General features: G+C 49.3%; 1 protein-coding gene across 1 annotated transcript; it reads right to left on the bottom strand.

The window, feature by feature from the left end:
* Positions 1-12,421: 12,421 nt before the first annotated feature.
* On the bottom strand, positions 12,422-17,679 carry LOC116989809 (cytochrome P450 2K6-like). The gene is made up of 3 exons (XM_033047394.1): positions 17,474-17,679; positions 16,219-16,360; positions 12,422-12,730 (listed from the first exon to the last, which is right to left on the bottom strand). Exons 1-3 carry the CDS (start codon positions 17,606-17,608, stop codon positions 12,540-12,542), a joined length of 468 nt encoding a protein of 155 aa, XP_032903285.1. The 5' UTR covers positions 17,609-17,679; the 3' UTR covers positions 12,422-12,539.
* Positions 17,680-18,699: the final 1,020 nt, after the last annotated feature.

The raw sequence follows: 18,699 nt of genomic DNA, 5'->3' as shown, positions 1-18,699 counted from the left end.
TATATGTTTCAAAGATGGGATCAGACTTTGATGGGAGCCACTCAGAGCCCCGAGTCTCGGGAATGTCTCAGTCAAACATTCCCAACTGCAGGAATCCCACATGCCCAGTTAATTTCCTCCCTATCTCCCACAGCCTGCACTCTATTGAGAGGCAGGCTATCCTGCAGATTGCTTCACCCCTGGCATGCCTCCGATTCCTCCTCCTCATAGTGTCTCTGCGATCAGTCCTGTAGATGAGTTAACATATACAGAAATACTTCGTATTCAATGGCTCAATGGAACTTTATTTGTCACTTTTTCTTTTTTTGTATCAAAAATAATGTATTTAATTACAACAGACAATAGACAATAGGTGCAGGAGTAGGCCATTCGGCCCTTCGAGCCAGCACCGCCATTCAATGTGATCATGGCTGATCATCCACAATCAGTACCCCGTTCCTGCCTTCTCCCCAAATCCCCCGACTCCGCTATCTTTAAGAGCGTTATCTAGCTCTCTCTTGAAAGTATCCAGAGAACCAGCCTCCACCGCCCTCTGAGGCAGAGAATTCCACAGACTCACGACTCACTGTGTGAAAATGTGTTTCCTCATCTCATTTCCAAATGGCTTACCCCTTATTCTTAAAGTGTGCGTGTGTCCCTGGCTGTGGACTCCCCCAACATCGGTGGTGATAATGCTAGTGTGTGAGGATCGTTGGTCGATGCGGACTCAGTGGGCCGTATGGCCTGTTTCCGCGCTGTATCTCTAAACTACACTAAACCCAACCCTATGAATCTTGAAAATCTTGATTTAGATAAGATGCTCATCTTATAATCGTCGTGACAAATTAATCTACAAACCTGTACGTCTGTGGAGTGTGAGAGGCAACTGGGGCTCCCGGAGAAAACCCACGCGGGTCACGGGGACAACGCGTACAAACTACGTGCAGACAGCACCCGTAGCCAGGATCGAACCCGGGACTCCGGCGCTGTGAGGCCTATCGCTGCGCCATCGCGACACCCCGATTCCACAGAGGAATGATCACGCAATTATATGCTTGGTGCATGATCATCAGGCATTGAAACCAGGTGCAACAGGCTGGGGAACTGTTTAAATGATGGCGACCACATATGGGTGGAACAGTGTCAGGTCAGCGTCAGAGATGATAGCAGGATGATAGCAGCTTTGGAAGACAGCTGATATCATTGCAGATTTTCAAAAGCGAGATGCCTCAAAGGAAAGATGCATTGGATTGACACATGGGGTGGTTAAGTATTGAAGACCAATTATCAAGGAATCCAAGCAAAAAAGCAAATGGATCATTAGTGTGGCAGCATCTGTTTAAGTCACAGATATAGCTGTGCCAAGGATGTATAACCTTATATTCCATGCAGTAAGTAAGAATTGTATTGTCCCATCCGACACATATGACAATAAAACGCTCTTGCCTCTTGGAAACTAACCCCTGTGTAGGATGGAACTGCAGATGCTGGTTTACACCGAATATAGACACAAAGCTGGAGTAACTCAGTGGGACAGGCAGCGTCTCTGGAGAGTAGGAATGGGTGACGTTTCGATTGAGACCCTCCTAAACCCTTTCAGTAAAAGATAGTTTAAGAATAAGGGGTTAAAGCCATTTAGAACGGAGATGAGGAAACACTTTTTCACACGGAGAGTTGTGAGTCTGTGGAATTCTCTGCCTCAGAATGCGGTGGACGCCGTTTCTCTGGATACTTTCAAGAGAGAGCTAGATAGGGCTCTTAAAGATAGCGGAGTCAGGGGATATGGGGAGAAGGCAAGAACGGGGTACTGATTGTGGATGATCAGCCATGATCACATTGAATGGCGGTGCTGGCTCGAAGGGCCGAATGGCCTACTCTTGCACCTCTTGTCTATTGTCTATAGGGACATAATCTAGAGGTACAGGATTGGGGGAATTTTACAGAGGACAATTAACTAGAAACCTACATGTCTTTGGAGTGTGAGAAGAAACCGGAGCACCCCGGAGGAAACCCACATGGTCACAGACAGGGAGAACGTGCAAACTCCGTACAGACAGCACCCATAGTCAGGATCGAATTCAGGTCTCTATGTAGTGGAATCAGGAAATATAGGACATACTGTAGGTTTAACGTGAAGGGGAAAGATTTAATAGGAAACTGAGGGGTAACCTTTTCACACAAAGTGTGGTGGGTGTATGGAACAAGCTGCCAGAGGAGATAGTTGAGGCAGGGACTATAAACAATGGACAATAGACAATAGGTGCAGGAGTAGGCCATTCGGCCCTTCGAGCTAGCTCCGCCATTCACTGTGATCATGGCTGATCATCCATTCAGTACCCCGTTCCTGCCTTCTCCAAATATCCCTTGACTCCGCCTATCCTACTCTCCCTTGAAAGCATCCAGAGAATTTGCCTCCATTGCCTTCTGAGGGAGAGAATTACACAGATTCATAACCCTCTGTGTGAAAAAAGTTGGAGCAACGTTATAAATACGTTGCAGCGTTATAAATGTGACTAGAGATGGCAAATAAATAATGACATAGAGGCATAGAGTGATACAGTGTGGAAACAGGCCATTCGGCCCAACTTGCCCACACCGGCCAACAATGTCCCTGATACACTAGTCCCACCTGCCCACGTTTTGTCCATATCCCTCCAAACCTATTCATGTCTGTTTCTTAAATGTTGGGGTAGTCCCTGCCTCAACTACCTCTTCTGGCAGCTTGTTCCACGCACTCCTTGACCATTTGTGTGAAAAGGTGATCCCTCAGAATCCTATTAAATCTCTTCCCCTTCACCTTAAACCTATGTCCTCTGGTCCTCGATTCCCCTACTCTGGGCAAGAGACTCCGTGCATCTACCCGATCTATCCCTCTCATGATTTTGTACGGAACGGTGAGAGGGAACTGACCCAGGAGTCGGCAGTCACGGTGGCGCACCGGTAGACAATAGACAGTAGACAATAGACAATAGGTTCAGGAGTAGGCCATTTCACACAGAGAGTGGCGAATCTCTGGAACTCTCTGCCACAGAAGGTGGTTGAGGCCAGTTCATTGGCTATATTTAAGAGGGAGTTAGATGTGGCCCTTGTGGCTAAGGGGATCAGGGGGTATGGAGTGAAGGCAGGTACAGGATACTGAGTTGGATGATCAGCCATGATCATATTGAATGGCGGTGCAGGCTCGAAGGGCCGAATGGCCTTCTCCTGCACCTATTTTCTATGTTTCTGTTTCTATTCGGCCCTTCGAGCCAGCACCGCCATTCAATGTGATCATGGCTGATCATCCACAATCAGTACCCCGTTCCTGCCTTCTCTCCATATCCCCTGACTCCGCTATTTGAAAGAACCCTATCTAGCTCTCTCTTGAAAGCATCCAGAGAACCGGCCTTCACCGCCGCGCAGAGGCAGAGAATTCCACAGACTCACAACTCTCTGTGTGAAAAAGTGTTTCCTCGTCCACGTTCTAAATGGCGTTCTCCTTATTCTTAAACTGTGGCCCCTGGTTCTGGACTCCCCCAACATCAGGAACATGTTTCATGCCTCTAGCGTAACCAAACCCTTAACAATCTTATATGTTTCAATGAGGTATCATCTCATCCTTCTAAACTCCAGATTGTACAAGCCCAGCCGCTCCATTCTCTTAGAGTTGCTGCCTTACAGCAAAATGCAGCGCCAGAGATGCAGCGGGTTCGATCCCGACTACGGGTGCTGTCTGTATGGAGTGTGTACGTTATCCCCGTGATCTGCGTGGGTTTTCTCCGAGATAGAAACATAGAAACATAGAAAATAGGTGCAGGAGTAGGCGACTCGGCCCTTCGAGCCTGCACCGCCATTCAATATGATAATGGCTGATCATCCAACTCAGTATCCCATCCCTGCCCGCTCTCCATACCCCCTGATCCCTTTAGCCACAAGGGCCACAACTAACTCCCTCTTAAATATAGCCAATGAACTGGCCTCAACTACCTTCTGTGGCAGATAATTCCACAGATTCACCACTCTCTGTGTAAAAAATGATTTTCTCATCTCGGTCCTAAAAGACTCTTATCATTAAACTGTGACCCCTAGTTCTGGACTTCCCCAACATCGGGAATAATCTTCCTGCATCTAGCCTGTTCAACCCCTTAAGAATGTTGTAAGTCTCTATATGATCCCCCTCAATTTTCTGAATTCCAGCGAGTACAAGCCGAGTCTATCCAGTCTTTCTTCATATGAAAGTCCTGCCATCCCAGGAATCTTCGGTTTCCTCCCACACTCCAAAGAGGTGTGGGTTTGTAGTTTAATTGGCTTGATAAAAATGTTAAAAATGTCTACGTGGGTGATATGCAGAGTACTGCACTGGCGACTATAAGATTCAGAAGGTTCAGAGGGAAGAGAGGGCTGCTGTGCCGGGATCATATTGAACGGCTGCAAACCCAGGCACGTGGAGGAAACCCACCGGCAGAACGTGCAAACTCCGGACAGGCAGCGCCCTGTGGTCGGGATCGAACCCGTGTAACTGGCGCTGTGAGGCGGCGAAGCTACAACAGGCAGATGTGACAGCAGGCAGATGTGACAGCAGGCAGATGTGACAGCAGGCAGATGTGACAGCAGGCAGATGTGACAGCAGGCAGATGTGACAGCAGGCAGATGTGACAGCAGGCAGATGTGACAGCAGGCCCTGCCTCGTCGCCGCGGCAACGGGGAAGATCGACTGTGAGGTCACTGGCTATGTAACGCCGCCCGCATCTCCTCCTACCCATTGCATTCCCTTGCCGCCCGTCTCCTCCCTCACAGCAATTCAGGGAGACGCTGGGCCTGTTCGAAGGGTAGCGCGTGTAACCAGGATTCCTTCGTGCCCCCCCCCCCCCCCCCCCCCCCCCCCCCTCCCCCCAAACCTGTCTCCACGTTGCTCAAATCAGTTGGGAATGCAAAGGGCCTTCGCCCAAAGTTCTGGGTCAAGCCATCGACCTGAATACATCCTAGCAGACAGTCAGAGGATGGCTGCGACCAGCGAAATCAGGTCACTGGTCAGACAGAGGGTTGTCCTATAGACTATATCTCTAGGTATCCATGCCTCTAGGTCTCCATGTCTCTGTGACTCTCTGACTATGTCTCTGGCCTAGCTATAACTTTGACTATGACTCTATGACGCTTTGTCATAGAGTCATTGAGTTACACAGTGTGGAAACAGGCCCTTCGGCCCAACTCACCCACACGGCCAACAATGTCTCATCTACCCAAGTCCCACTTGCCTGCGCTTGATCCATATCCCTCCAAACCTGTCCTATCCATGTACCTGTCCAACTGTTTCTTAAACGATGGGATAGTCCCAGCCTCAACTACCTCCTCTGGCAGCTTGTTCCATACACCCACCTTCTGTGTGAAAAAGTTACCCCTCGGATTCCTATTCAATCTTTTCCCCTTCACCTTGAACCTATGTCCTCTGGTCCTCGATTCCCCTCCTCTGGGCAAGAAACTCTGTGCATCTAACCCATCTATTCCTCTCATGATTCTATAAGATCTCCCCTCATCCTCCTGCGCTCCATGGAATAGAGACACAGACTACTCAACCTCTCCCTACAGCTCACACCCTCTATTCCTGGCAACATCATCGTAAATCTTTTCTGAACCCTTTCTAGCTTGACAATATCTTTCCTATATCATGGTGCCCAGAACTGAACACAATATTTTAAATGCAGTCTCACTAACGTCTAATACATCTGCAACAGGACCTCCTGTGTCTCTATCACTGTTTCTTGGTACACGTGACAATAAACTAAACTAAACTAAACTAACCTTTCAAATTTGAGGAAGGAAATTATTGCTATTGAGGGAGTGCAGCGTATGTTTACAAGGTTAATTCCCGGGATGGCAGGACTGTCATATGCTGCGAGAATGGAGCGGCTGGGCTTGTATACTCTGGAGTTTAGAAGGATGAGAGGAGATCTTATTGAAACATATAAGATTATTAAGGGGTTGGACACGCTAGAGGCAGGAAACATGTTCCTGATGTTGGCGGAGTCCAGAACCAGGAGCCACACAGTTTAAGAATAAGGGGTAAGCCATTTAGAACGGAGATAAGGAAACACGTTTTCACCCAGAGTGTTGTGAATCTGTGGAATTCTCTGCCTCAGAGGGCGGTGGAGGCCGGTTCTCTGGAAACGCTCAAGAGAGAGCTAGATAGGGCTCTTAAAGATAGCGGAGTCAGGGGATATGGGGAGAAGGCAGGAACTGATTGTGAATAATCAACCATGGTCACATTGAATGGCGGTGCTGGGCTTGAAGGGACCGTATGGCCTACTCCTGCACCTATTGTCCATTGTCTGTCTCTGACTATAACTGTGTCTCTCTGACTCTGTGACTCTGACTTTACACTCTATGACCGTCTGGAGAGAGTCACCAATGCAGCCCAGAAGGTCAACAACACACACCTACCCGCCCTGGAAGAGATCCATAGCTCTCGTTGCCTGCGGAAGTCATCACGCATCCTAAAGGACTCATCTCATCCCGCACATCACTCGATTGTCCTTCTGCCCTCAGGAAAGTGTTACAGGTCCATCAAATCACGCACCACAAGGTTAACAAACTCTTTCTACCCCAAGTCCATCACCACTGTCAACTCTGCACTACACACACAGCCCCCATAGCCAATATTCTGTACTTCCACAACACCATACCGTGAAATATTGCACATTTTAACTTCACTTGACTTGGTTTTTCTTGCCGTTTTTTGTTTTTTCCATTGTCGTTATTATTTATCAGTTACGTTGGAGTTCCGCTCGGGCAGTGCGCCTGAAATATTGTTGTATGTGTTTTCAATGACAATAAAGTGTATTATTATTATCTATATTACTAAAAGTCTGATCTTGACCACTTCCTGGAGTTCTGTATATTGATTTTAGAAAAAAAACGCTGCCACTTACGGTTGTGGATTTTGGCCATCTTACTCAGAGTCCCCCTCCGTTGCGCAGGACAAGAGGATATTTCTCATCGATGAAAAATAAAAGAGTTATTAGTGTTTTAAAATGTTGAGATTCCCTCTCCTGTCAATCATGCCATGGAGGCCACTCCCCTTCTGGTGGGAGGGGGAGGGACTATAAAACCCAGAAGTGTGGGCGTGGCTCAGTCTCTGCAAGATGGAGGAGGGAGAAATCACGACTCGCTGTCTTTAGTGGCCTTGCACCCTGCTTGAATTGGAATGAAACTGCACTTGAATTTGGTGGCCTTGCACCCTGCTTGAAGTGGTCAGAAACTGCACTTGAATTTGGTGGCCTTGCACCCTGCTTGAAGTGGTCAGAAACTGCACTTGAATTTGGTGGCCTTGCACCCTGCTTGAAGTGGTCAGAAACTGCACTTGAATTTGGTGGCCTTGCACCCTGCTTGAAGTGAAATTTCAAGGAATAGCTGTGAGTCAACTGCCAGCCCACCAGCCGCGAGTGAGTGAGCTGCCAGCACAACAGGCTTGGGTGACTGAGCCGCAAGCACAAGAATCCATTCTGCCCACAATGTCCATACTAGCCCTCTGGAAACCAGTCCCTTCAGCCCGCAACACCCATACTAGCGCTCCAGAATGCTCCCCCGCCCCCCCCCCCCCCCCCCCCCCCCCTCCACTGTCCACCAATATTGGTGGAGAGGTGGAATATTGCGTTGGGGGACGAACCCTCCTGTGTGATGCTTAGTCTAGTTATTATTATCATTATTATGTTTATTATTAATACTATTATTATTATTATGTCTGTATGTCTTTATGACTCCATGCTGACGTCCTGTGTCTAACTGCAGGTGGCGGGCTTCGTGCTGGAGAGACTTTGGCCGGTGTGGTCCACTTCCTGCTCGCTCCAGCTCTACTGCCGAGGCTTCATCTGCACCCTGCACCTCCTCACCCTCACCTGGACCTCGCATCTGCTGTAGGGTCCCCAGTCACATCCTGGCCCGGTGGCCCCTAGATGGGGAGGGGGTTGGTGGGTGTCAGCCCCTTGGCCCTCGTGGGCAGTGGCACCAGAGCAAGACGGATTCCAGCACCTTGGTCAGATGCCACGCTGATAGACTGCATGGGGGTGGTGGGGTGGGAAGTGGGAGGGTGGGGGGGGGGGGGAGGTCACGTCTCTCTGATCACTGTGCGAGCATTAGCCTGGGTCAGACTGGAGCAAACTCGCCCTGTAATCTTCACCGAACCAGCTCCTGCTTGACTTCACACTGGCACTGCAGAGGGTAATCATCCCCTCTGGAGCCTCTGGAGCCTCTGGAGCCTCTGGACCCTCCGGAGCCTCTGGATCGTCTGGATCCTCTGGCACTTGGCAAGCAAAGGAAGGATTGACAATGGGCCCCCCTGCCATGGACGGTGTTGGGGGAATCCGGCTCAATGTGTAGGCGAGAAGGGGAACAAGGTGTCGGCGGCGAACATTATCTGTAGCAGCCATTATTTCAACGCTGCTCACTTCACTTAGTGTGTATCGATTAAAATGTAACAGCGCTGCTGTTTTCTTGCATGAGACCGAGAAATGCCTGGCGCATTATTGGCTGCATGTTCACTGTGTGTGTGTGTGTGTGTGTGTGTGTGTGTGTGTGTGTGTGTGTGTGTGTGTGTGTGTGTGTGTGTGTGTATGTGTGTGTATGTGTGTGTGTGTGTGTGTGTGTGTGTGTGTGTGTGTGTGTGTGTGTGTGTGTGTGTGTGTGTGTGTGTGTGTGTCGGCTGAAAGACGAGCAGAGATAGAGGGTTCGGGACTAGTGCCAATGTGGGAAGGATCTGAACAGGCGTAGCTATGGCAACGGTGCAGATCGCGGTGCTTGAGGTCGAAATGAATGCAGATTCCCCATCTTAACATAGAAACATAGAAACATAGACCAGAGGTGCAGGAGGAGGCCATTCGACCCTTCGAGCCAGCACCGCCATTCACTGTGATCATGGCCGATCGTCCCTAATCAATAACCCGTGCCTGCCTTCTCCCCATATTCCTTGACTCCACTAGCCCCTAGAGCTCTATCTAACTCTCTCTTAAATCCCTCCAGTGACTTGGCCTCCACTGCCCTCTGTGGCAGGAAATTCCATAAATTCACAACTCTCTGGGTGAAAAAGTGTTTTTCTCACCTCAGTCTTAAATGGCCTCCCCTTTATTCTAAGACTGTGGCCCCTGGTTCTGGACTCGCCCAACATTGGGAACATTTTTCCTGCATCTAGCTTGTCCAGTCCTTTTATAATTTTCATTGAAGATAATGCTGGAACGGATTTGGCCCTACCTGGGTGTCATGCTTCTACAGTTCAATGCCAGCCTATATGTCAGAGCAAAGATGACAGAATTTAGCTTTGACCTAGTGCAAATAGTCCAAATTGTCCGAGTCTGTAGGATAGTGCTAGTGAATGGGTGATCGCTGGTCAGTACGGACTCGATGGGCTTATCTCTAAAGTGTAGAGTTCAGTATAGTTTTAGACAATAGACAATAGGTGCAGGAGCAGGCCATTCGGCCCTTCGAGCCAGCACCGCCATTCAATGTGATCATAGCTGATCATCCCCAATCAGTACCCCGTTCCTGCCTTCTCCCCATATCCCCTGACTCCGCTATCTTTAAGAGCCCTATCTAACTCACTCTTGAAAGTATCCAGAGAACCGGCCTCCACCGCCCTCCGAGGCAGAGAATTCCACAGACTCACAACTCTCTGTGAGAAAAAGTGTTTCATCATCTCCGTTCTAAATGGCTTACTCCTTATTCTTAAACTGTGGCCCCTGGTTCTGGACTCCCCCAACATCGGGAACATGTTTCCTGCCTCTAGCATGTCCTAACCCTGAATAATCTAATGTCTCAATAAGATATACCTCTCATCCTTCTAAACTCTAGAGTATACAAGCCCAGCTGCTCCATTCTAGCATAGAACTAGTGGGAACGGGTGATCGATCTTCTTCTTCTTGCGTATGGCATGCACAGCCTAAAGTTGTAGGACATCTCGTTCTATTTGATCTTATTTGACTGTGCACGCCGGGTTGATTGCATTCGTGGAAACAGGGCGGACCACGTGAAGGTTGCGATCTTCCACCCCAGGATGATCGATGGTCGGCATGGACTCGGTGGGCCGAAGGGCCTGATTCCATGCAGAACCAGTTTCAATTAATCAATGAATCAAGCCAACCTTTCACCCACATTGCAATCCCAAAACTGGGCAGCGCAGCAGGTCAGCAGGGAGCAGTTCCACCACAGGAGGGGGCCGTTGAGCCAGAAACAAATGGGATCTGTCTGAAGAAGGGTTTCGGCCCGAAACGTCGCCTATTTCCTTCGCTCCATAGATGCTGCTGCACCCGCTGAGTTTCTCCAGCATTTTTTGTGTACCTTCGATCTCCCAGCATCTGCAGTCCCTTCTTGAACAAATGGGGTAGTTGAGTTTCATAAAGACCTAATGAAATATTGTGCTCCTTCCCACCCCTCCCCCACCTTCACCCCACCCCCTCTCCTCTGTGCGCTGCCCCCCCCCCCCTTCACCCCACCCCCTCTCCTCTGTGCCTTGCCCCCCCCCCCCCCCCACCTTCACGCCACCCCCTCTCCTCTGTGCCCTGCCTGGATTCACACCTATTTCTCCCCTCCCCCTCCTACTTTCCTTCATCTGGTTTCACGATTTGCAACTCTTCAAACCGTCTGTCTCACACCTGTTTTAATCTCTGGCCTTTGAACCAACCACCTGCCTCTCAAACACCCCCCCCCCCCCCTCCCCCCTCGTGTGTGTTCTCCTCTCACCTGCCACGCTTTGTCCTGCCCCTCCTTCCATGAGAGGAATAGATCGGGTAGATGCACATAGACTCTGGCTCAGAGTAAAGGTGGCGCAGTGGTAGAGTTGCTGCCTCACAGCGCCGGAGACCCGGGTTCGATCCCGACTACGGGTGCTGTCTGTACGGAGATGGTACGTTCTCCCCGTGACCTGCGTGAGTTTTCACCGAGATCTTCGGTTTCCTCCCACACTCCAAAGACGTGCAGGTTTGTAGGTTAATTGGCTTGGTAAATGTAAACATTGTCCCTGCCACAGAGGGCAGTGGAGGCCAAGTCACTGGATGGATTTAAGAGAGAGTTAGATAGAGCTCTAGGGGCTAGTGGAATCTAGGGATATGGGAGAAGGGTTATTGATTGGGGACGATCAGCCATGATCCCAATGAATGGCGGCGCTGGCTCGAAGGTCCGAATGGCCTCCTCCTGCATCTACGTTTCTATGTTTCTAAGCTCTTACGGGATTTTAACCGCCTAGGAGGGGTCACGTGGTTGTGTAATGGATGTCTATCTTCTGTCAGTTGTTTCAGACGCTCTGTCCAACTTGCAACAGTTCTCCTGATGTCTGGGGCAGCGATGCCAGGAAGTTGGTAGATGTTGTTGATGTCCGTATATCGGAGGCAACCTGGTTAACAATTAAACACTCTTGACCCTTGCCATTTGCATTGGGACTTCCCAAATTTGGGACACATTGGTCATTATCCCCCTGTCAGCCTCATTACCATGAGCTGCACTGGTTTGGAAAGATGTTTGTCCACCTCGTACTCATTAACCAATGTCTACACACAAGGTCGAGGCTCCACGTAACCAGAGATAAGCCTGACACTCAAGGCAAACACACACACACTGACCAGCAGCACTCAAATTGTAAAGTTGGCCGAAGATAGACACAAAATGCTGGATGGAGTAACTCAGCGGGACAGGCAGCACCTCTGGAGAGAATTGCATAGGTGACGTTTCGGGTCGGGACCCTTCTTGCCCTCACTGCTCCAGTGGGCGTTGAAACTATGGGAGAGAGGCGTTTCAACTGGTAAACGGCACATTGGGCTTGAACTCGTGTGGGAGTGGGCGAGTGAGGATGATATTGAACTCTCTGAACCAGTCTGAGCAAGGGTCTCGACCCGGAAACGTCACCCATTCCTTCTCTCCAGTGATGCTGCCTGTCTTTATCTTTAAGAGCCCTATCTAGCTCTCTCTTGAAAGTACCCAGAGAACCTGCCTCAACTGAGGCAGAGAATTCCACAGACTCACAACTCTTTGTGTGGAAAAAGTGTTCACTGGATACTTTCAAGAGAGAGCTAGATAGGGCTATTAAAGATAGCGGAGTCAGGGGATATGGGGAGAAGGCAGGAACGGGGTACTGATTGGGGATGATCAGCCATGATCACATTGAATGGCAGTACTGGCTCGAAGGGCCGAATGGCCTCCTCCTGCACCTATTGTCTTTGGAATGTGGGAGAAAAGCGAAGATCTCGGAGAAACCCCACGCAGATCACGGGGAGAGCTCGTACATACAGCACCTATACAGCACCTATACAGCAACTCTACCGCTGTGCTAACGTGACCGTCACAATTTCACGCTAATATTTGTTTTACCAAAAGGAAGTGGGATTTAAGGATGGCGCTGGAAAACAGAATCACTTATCAACAACTGTCCATGTTATTCTGCCTCTGACTATGGAACCGACTGGGGTAAATGTGACAGCAAACGGGGTCAGTGGTACAGAGGTTTATAGTCAGCATCCAGACAGCGACACATCTGTGGGGAGAAAACTCATTTTGGCCGCACTTAAAACCCCAATAGTCTTTGCACCGGGGGGCTTGGCATCCGGTCAGCAAGGCTGTTGGTGAGGTACGGCGCACAACTGGTGTGGTTTGGGGCTCAATATTCCACCCACCACCGGCGTGAGATCGAGTTCGGTTCCTCCGGGTGGAACGAGCAAGTCAAACTTCTGGAGCAACGTAACGAAGAACAGGAACAGCTCCACCTTGGCCAACGTCTCCCCAGGGCAGACTCTGCGACCTGCGAAAAACAACAGTTAAAGAGTCACAGAGTGATACAGTGTGGAATCACCCTTGCCCAACCCGGCCAACAATGTCCCAGCTACACTAGTCCCACCTGCCTGCGCTTGGTCCATATCCCTCCAAACCTGTCCTATCCATGTACCTGTCTAACTGTCTCTGGAGTATTGTGTGCAGTTTTGATCCCCTAATTTGAGGTAGAACATTCTTGCTATTGAGGGAGTGCAGCGTTGGTTTACCAGGTTAATTCCCGGGATGGCGGGACTGTCATACGCTAAGAGAATGGTGCAGCTGGGTTTGTACACTCTGGAGTTTAGAAGGATTAGAGGAGATTTCGTTGAAACATTTAAGATCATCCCCAATCAGTACCTCGTTCCTGCCTTCTCCTCATATCCACTGACTCCACTATCTTTAAGAGCCAAATCTAGCTCTCTCTTGAAAGTATCCAGAGAACCGGCCTCCACCGCCCTCTGAAGCAGAAAATTCCACAGACTCACAACTCTCTGTGTGAAGAAGTGTTTCATCGTCTCCCTTCTAAATGGCTTACCCCTTATTCTTAAACTGTGGCCCCTGGTTCTGGAATCCCCCAACATCGGGAACATGTTTCCTGCCTCTAGCGTGTCCAAGCCCTTAACAATCTTATATGTTTCAATGAGATAACCTCTCATCCTTCTAAACTCCAGAGTGTACAAGCCCAGCCGCTCCATTCTCTCAGCATATAATCCAGTCCCGCCATCCCGGGAATTAACCTGGTGAACCTACGCTGCACTCCCTCAATAGCAAGAATGTCCTTCCTCAAATTAGGGGACCCAATCTGCACACAATACTCCAGGTGTGGTCTCACTATGGCTCTGTATAACTGCAGAAGGACCTCTTTGCTCCTATATTCGATTCCTCTTGTTATAAAGGCCAACATGCCACTCGCTTTCTTCACAGCCTGCTGTACCTGCATGCTTACTTTCATAGGCTGATGTACAAGGACCCCCAGATCCCGCTGTACTTCCCATTTTCCCAACTTGACGCCATTTAGATAGTAATCTGCCTTTCTGTTTTTGCTACCAACGTGGATAACCTCACATTTATCTGCATTAAACTGCATCTGCCATGCATCTGTCCACTCCCCCAACCTGTCCAAGTCACCCTGCATTCTCATAGCATCCTCCTCACAGTTCACACTGCCACCCAGCTTTGTGTCATCTGCAAATTTGCTAATGTTACTGAAATTAGCAAGAATGTCCGTCCTCAAATTAGGGGACCAAAACTGCACACAACACTCCAGCTGTGGTCTCACTAGGGCCCATTCCTTCTCCCCAGAATGCCGCCTGTCCCGCCGAGGTACTCCAGCATTTTGTGTCTATCCCCAGAACCAACCAGCATCTGCAGTTCCTTCCTGTACAGTTTCTATGGACACATTAACATGTTTAGTCAGACGTAGGCGCTCGGAACATGCAGGGAAGATCACAGCGGAGAAAGGAAGGGAAAGATACGCTGGATTTGGTGAAAGGAATCCAGCACAGATGGTAAATAACGTCGGATTATTTGTCTGACAAGTCTGTTTCTGAGCTGAAATCTCCATGTAATTCAACATAATGCCTCCATCAAGAGAAGACAGACAAAGCCCAGGAACGAAGTGTCAGACAGAGAGAATAATGTATTCCAAGACACGCAGAACAAACAGCAGGGAGGTACACAAAATTGCTGGAGGAACTCAGCGGGTGCAGCAGCATCTATGGAGCGAAGGAAATAGGCGACGCTTCGGGCCGAAACCCTTCTTCAAACAGCAGGGAGCGTTTGAGCGCCTTTCACGTGTATTTATAGACCATTATCCACTGTGGAAGCGCCACGTATTCGGAACCGCTGAATGTAAACCTTTCAAAGTAAGGGGCTGGCAGTCAGAAAGACTAATGGAAGAGTTGCCAATATCTCGAAGGGGTGGAAGTTTCGTGGGACGACTTCAACTGCGCATAAATCCACTTAAGGAAGGACATTATTGCCATAGAGGGAGTGCAGAGAAGGTTCACCAGACTGATTCCTGGGATGTCAGGACTGTCTTATGAAGAAAGACTGGATAGACTTGGTTTATACTCTCTAGAATTTAGGAGATTGAGAGGGGATCTTATAGAAACTTACAAAATTCTTAAGGGGTTGGACAGGCTAGATGCAGGAAGATTGCTCCCGATGTTGGGGAAGTCCAGGACAAGGGGTCACAGCTTAAGGATAAGGGGGAAATCCTTTAAACCCGAGATGAGAAGAACTTTTTTCACACACAGAGTGGTGAATCTCTGGAACTCTCTGCCACAGAGGGTAGTCGAGGCCAGTTCATTGGCTATATTTAAGAGGGAGTTAGATGTGGCCCTTGCGGCTAAGGGGATCAGAGGGTATGGAGGGAAGGCAGGTACGGGATACTGAGTTGGATGATCAGCCATGATCATTTTGAATGGCGGTGCAGGCTCGAAGGGCCGAATGGCCTACTCCTGCACCTAATTTCTATGTTTCTATGTTTCTATGTTAAAGGATCCTCACCCGTTTCTTCTTCCCAGGCCGCATCTTCCCATCTACACCCCCTTTCCACAGAGACCGTCCCCCCCGCAACTACCTGGTCAACTCGTCCCATCCCACCCAAACCACCCAGGTACCTTCCCCCTGGAGATGCAGCACCTGGCCATTTACCTCCTCCTCTCGACTCCGCCCAAGGACTCCGACAGTCTTTCCAGGTGAGGCAGAGATTCACTCACACCTCCTCCAACCTCATCAACTGTATCCTCTGTTCCAGGTGTGGACTCCTGTATATCGGCGAGACCGAGCGTTTCGCTGTACACCTCCTCCGCTCAGTCCGCCTAAACACTCCCCCTCCCTCAACACTTTAACTCCCCCTCCCATTCCCAATCTGACCTTTCCGTCCTGGGCCTCCTCCATTGTCAGAGTGATGCTCAGCGCAAATTGGAGGAGCAGCACCTCATATTTCGCCTGGATAGTTTACACCCCAACAGCATGAACATTGACTTCTCCAACTTCAGATAGCCCTTGCTGTCCCTCTCTCTCCGTCACCTTCCCTTCCCAGTTCTCCCACCAGTCTTTCTGCCTCCGACTACATTCTATCTCTGTACCCGCCCACTCATAAAAACATAGAAATTAGGTGCAGGAGTAGGCCATTCGGCCCTTAGAGCCTGCACCGCCATTCAATATGATCATGGCAGGTTACTATCTAAATTGTGTCAAGTTGGGAATAGTACAACGGGATCTGGGGGTCCTTGTTCATCCGTCAATGAAAGTAAGCATGCAAGTACAGCACTCCCCTGATATCAGTCTGAAGAAGGGTCTCGAACTGAAACATCACCTATTCCTTCGCTCCATAGATGCTGCCTCACCCGTTGAGTTTCTCCGGCATTTTTGTCTACCTTCTATCTCTGCCTCTCATAGTTGTATCTACTTCCATCACAATGACAACCTTGCAATCCTTGTTTGTGGTCAATTTCCCAGGTGAGTTACCTATGGAGAAGGGGATGAAGGCGTCCCTCTTCACAAACTTTCCGGCAGCGTCCAAGAAGTGTCCTGGGTTGAACTCGTCCGGCGTCTCCCATTGGGATTTATCGTAGAGCACGGAGGCCAGTAAAGGAATTACGTAGGTTCCCTGCGGAAAAACGCACAGAAGTCACCCAGCAACCCGGGGGCACACCTGTTGGCTGCCAAGATGCCTGTCTCGGCCGGAAACCAAATACAATATTTCACATAAAGTATTAATCACTTTGGTAGCAAAACAGTATTACTATCTAAATTGTGTCAAGTTGGGAAAAGTACAACGGGATCTGGGGGTCCTTGTTCATCCGTCAATGAAAGTAAGCATGCAGGTACAGCAGGCAGTGAAGAAAGCGAATGGCATGTTGGCCTTTATAACAAGAGGAGTTGAGTATAGGAGCAAAGAGGTCCTTCTGCAGTTGTACAGGGCCCAAGAGAGACCACACCTGGAGTATTGTGTGCTGCGTAGGTTTACAAGGTTAATTCCTGGGATGGCGGGATTGTCATATGCTGAGAGAATGAAGCAGCTGGGCTTGTACACTCTGGAGTTTAGAAGGATGAGAGGCAATCTTATTGAATTTAGAAGGATGAGAGGGTATCCCTAGTCTGTGCGGATTTGGTGGGCCGAAGGGCCTGCATCGTCGTTGTAAGAATAAGGGGGAGGCCATTTAGGACTGAGATGAGGAAAAAACTTTTTCACCCAGAGAGCTGTGAATCTGTGGAATTCTCTGCCACAGAAGGCAGTGGAGGCCAATTCACTGGATGTTTTCAAGAGAGAGTTAGATTTTGCTCTTGGGACTAACGGAATCAAGGGATATGGGGAGAAAGTAGGAATGGGGTACTGATTTTAGATGATGATCATATTGAATGGCGGTGCTGGCTCGAAGGGCCGAATGGCCTCCTCCTGCACCAACTTTTCTATGTTTCTATCTCAAGTTCAAGTTCCAACTTATTGTCACATGCAACAATTAAGGTACAGTGATATTTGAGTTGAAGTAAATCAAAGTAAACTCGAAAGACGTACAGGTTTGTCGGTTATTTGGCTTGGTATAAATATAAAATGTCCCGAGTGGGTGATAATGTGTGTGGATCACTGGTCGATGCGGACTCGGTGCCTATTTCTGCGCTGTATCTCTAAAACTAAAAACCAAAATAAGGAGGTAGTTGGAACTCTATGATATTAATTCACAACAGAGATTTACACCACGGCTCTGTGTTGGATGCCCACCTTAGGGAGGAAGTAGCCTTGAAAGTTAAGGTCAACGGTGGTGGACCTGGGGATGCCCAGCGGGGCGATGTTGGCAAACCGTTGGACCTCGTGAATGACCGCGTACGTGTAGGGCATGTGATTACGGTCTTCCATTCTGGGCGATCGCTCCGACCCGATCACTTGGTCGATTTCTTCCTGAACCTTCCCTACAAGAGCAAAGGTGTTAAAGCTTCGTAGTTTTAGTTTGAGGGTATGCAGCGCAGAAACTGGCCCTTCAGCCCACCGAGTCCGCGCCGACCAGCAATCGCCCCGTACAACTACGCTACTCTACACTACACACTCGTGAGACCACCCCTGGAGTATTGTGCGCAGTTGTGGTCTCCAGATTTGAGGAAGGACATTCTTGCTATTGAGGGAGTGCCGCGTAGGTTCACCAGATTAATTCCCGGGATTGAGGGACTGTCATGTGTTGATAGAATGGAGTGGCTGGGCTTGTATACTCTGGAATTTAGAAGGATGAGAGGCGATCTTGGTGAAACATTTAAGATTATTAAGGGTTTGGACAGGCTATATGCAGGAAACATGCTCCCGATGTTGGAGGAGTCCAGAACCAGGGGCCACAGTTTAAGAATAAGGGGTAAGCCAGTGGGAGAACTGGGAAGGGGAAGGAGATGGAATGAGGGAAAGCAATGGCTATCTAAAGTTAGAGAAGTCAATGTTCATACTGCCGGAGTGTAAACAACCCAAGCGAAATATGAGGTGCTGCTCCTCCAGTTTGTGCTGGGCCTCACTCTGACAATGGAGGAGGCCCAGGACAGAAAGGTCAGATTGGGAATGGGAGGGGGCGTTCCCAATCTAATTCCCAATCTGACCTTTCTATCTTTGTCCCGCCCCCTCCCCTGACATCAGTCTGAAGAAGGGTCTCGACCCGAAACGTCGCCCATTCCTTCTCTCCAGGGATACTACCTGTCCCATTGAGTTACTCCAGCATTTTGTGTCCACCTTCGAGTGTGTGTGTGTGTGTGTGTGTGTGTGTGTGTGTGTGTGTGTGTGTGTTGTCAGCCCGGACTCGGTGGGCCGAAGGGTCTGTTTCTGCGCTGTACCTCTAAACTAAACTAAGCTAGCAAAGGGGCTGAGGAATAGTTAAAGGAGTTTAACACAGACTAGACTAAGTGCAGACCCGTTGGGTCTGCTCCACCAACACAATATTCCCCCAACACAACCCGTTACCCCAATGCAATATT

Source organism: Amblyraja radiata, chromosome 30 (genome assembly GCF_010909765.2).
Source record: "Amblyraja radiata isolate CabotCenter1 chromosome 30, sAmbRad1.1.pri, whole genome shotgun sequence".
In the NCBI taxonomy this organism is placed as follows: Eukaryota; Metazoa; Chordata; class Chondrichthyes; order Rajiformes; family Rajidae; genus Amblyraja; species Amblyraja radiata.
The sequence above is the reverse complement of the archived record's forward strand: the minus strand, read 5'-3'. Positions and strand labels throughout refer to the sequence as shown.

Bases quoted from the DNA above. Each gene is read 5' to 3' on its own strand.
- LOC116989809 (XM_033047394.1), bottom strand. From the start codon at position 17,608: ATGGAAGACCGTAATCACATGCCCTACACGTACGCGGTCATTCACGAG. The intron at 16,361-17,473 runs GTGGGCATCCAA...GTTTTTCCGCAG, and splicing joins AAGGCTACTTCCTCCCTAAG to GGAACCTACGTAATTCCTTT. The intron at 12,731-16,218 runs GTAACTCACCTG...TGTTTTTCGCAG, and splicing joins CTTCATCCCCTTCTCCATAG to GTCGCAGAGTCTGCCCTGGG.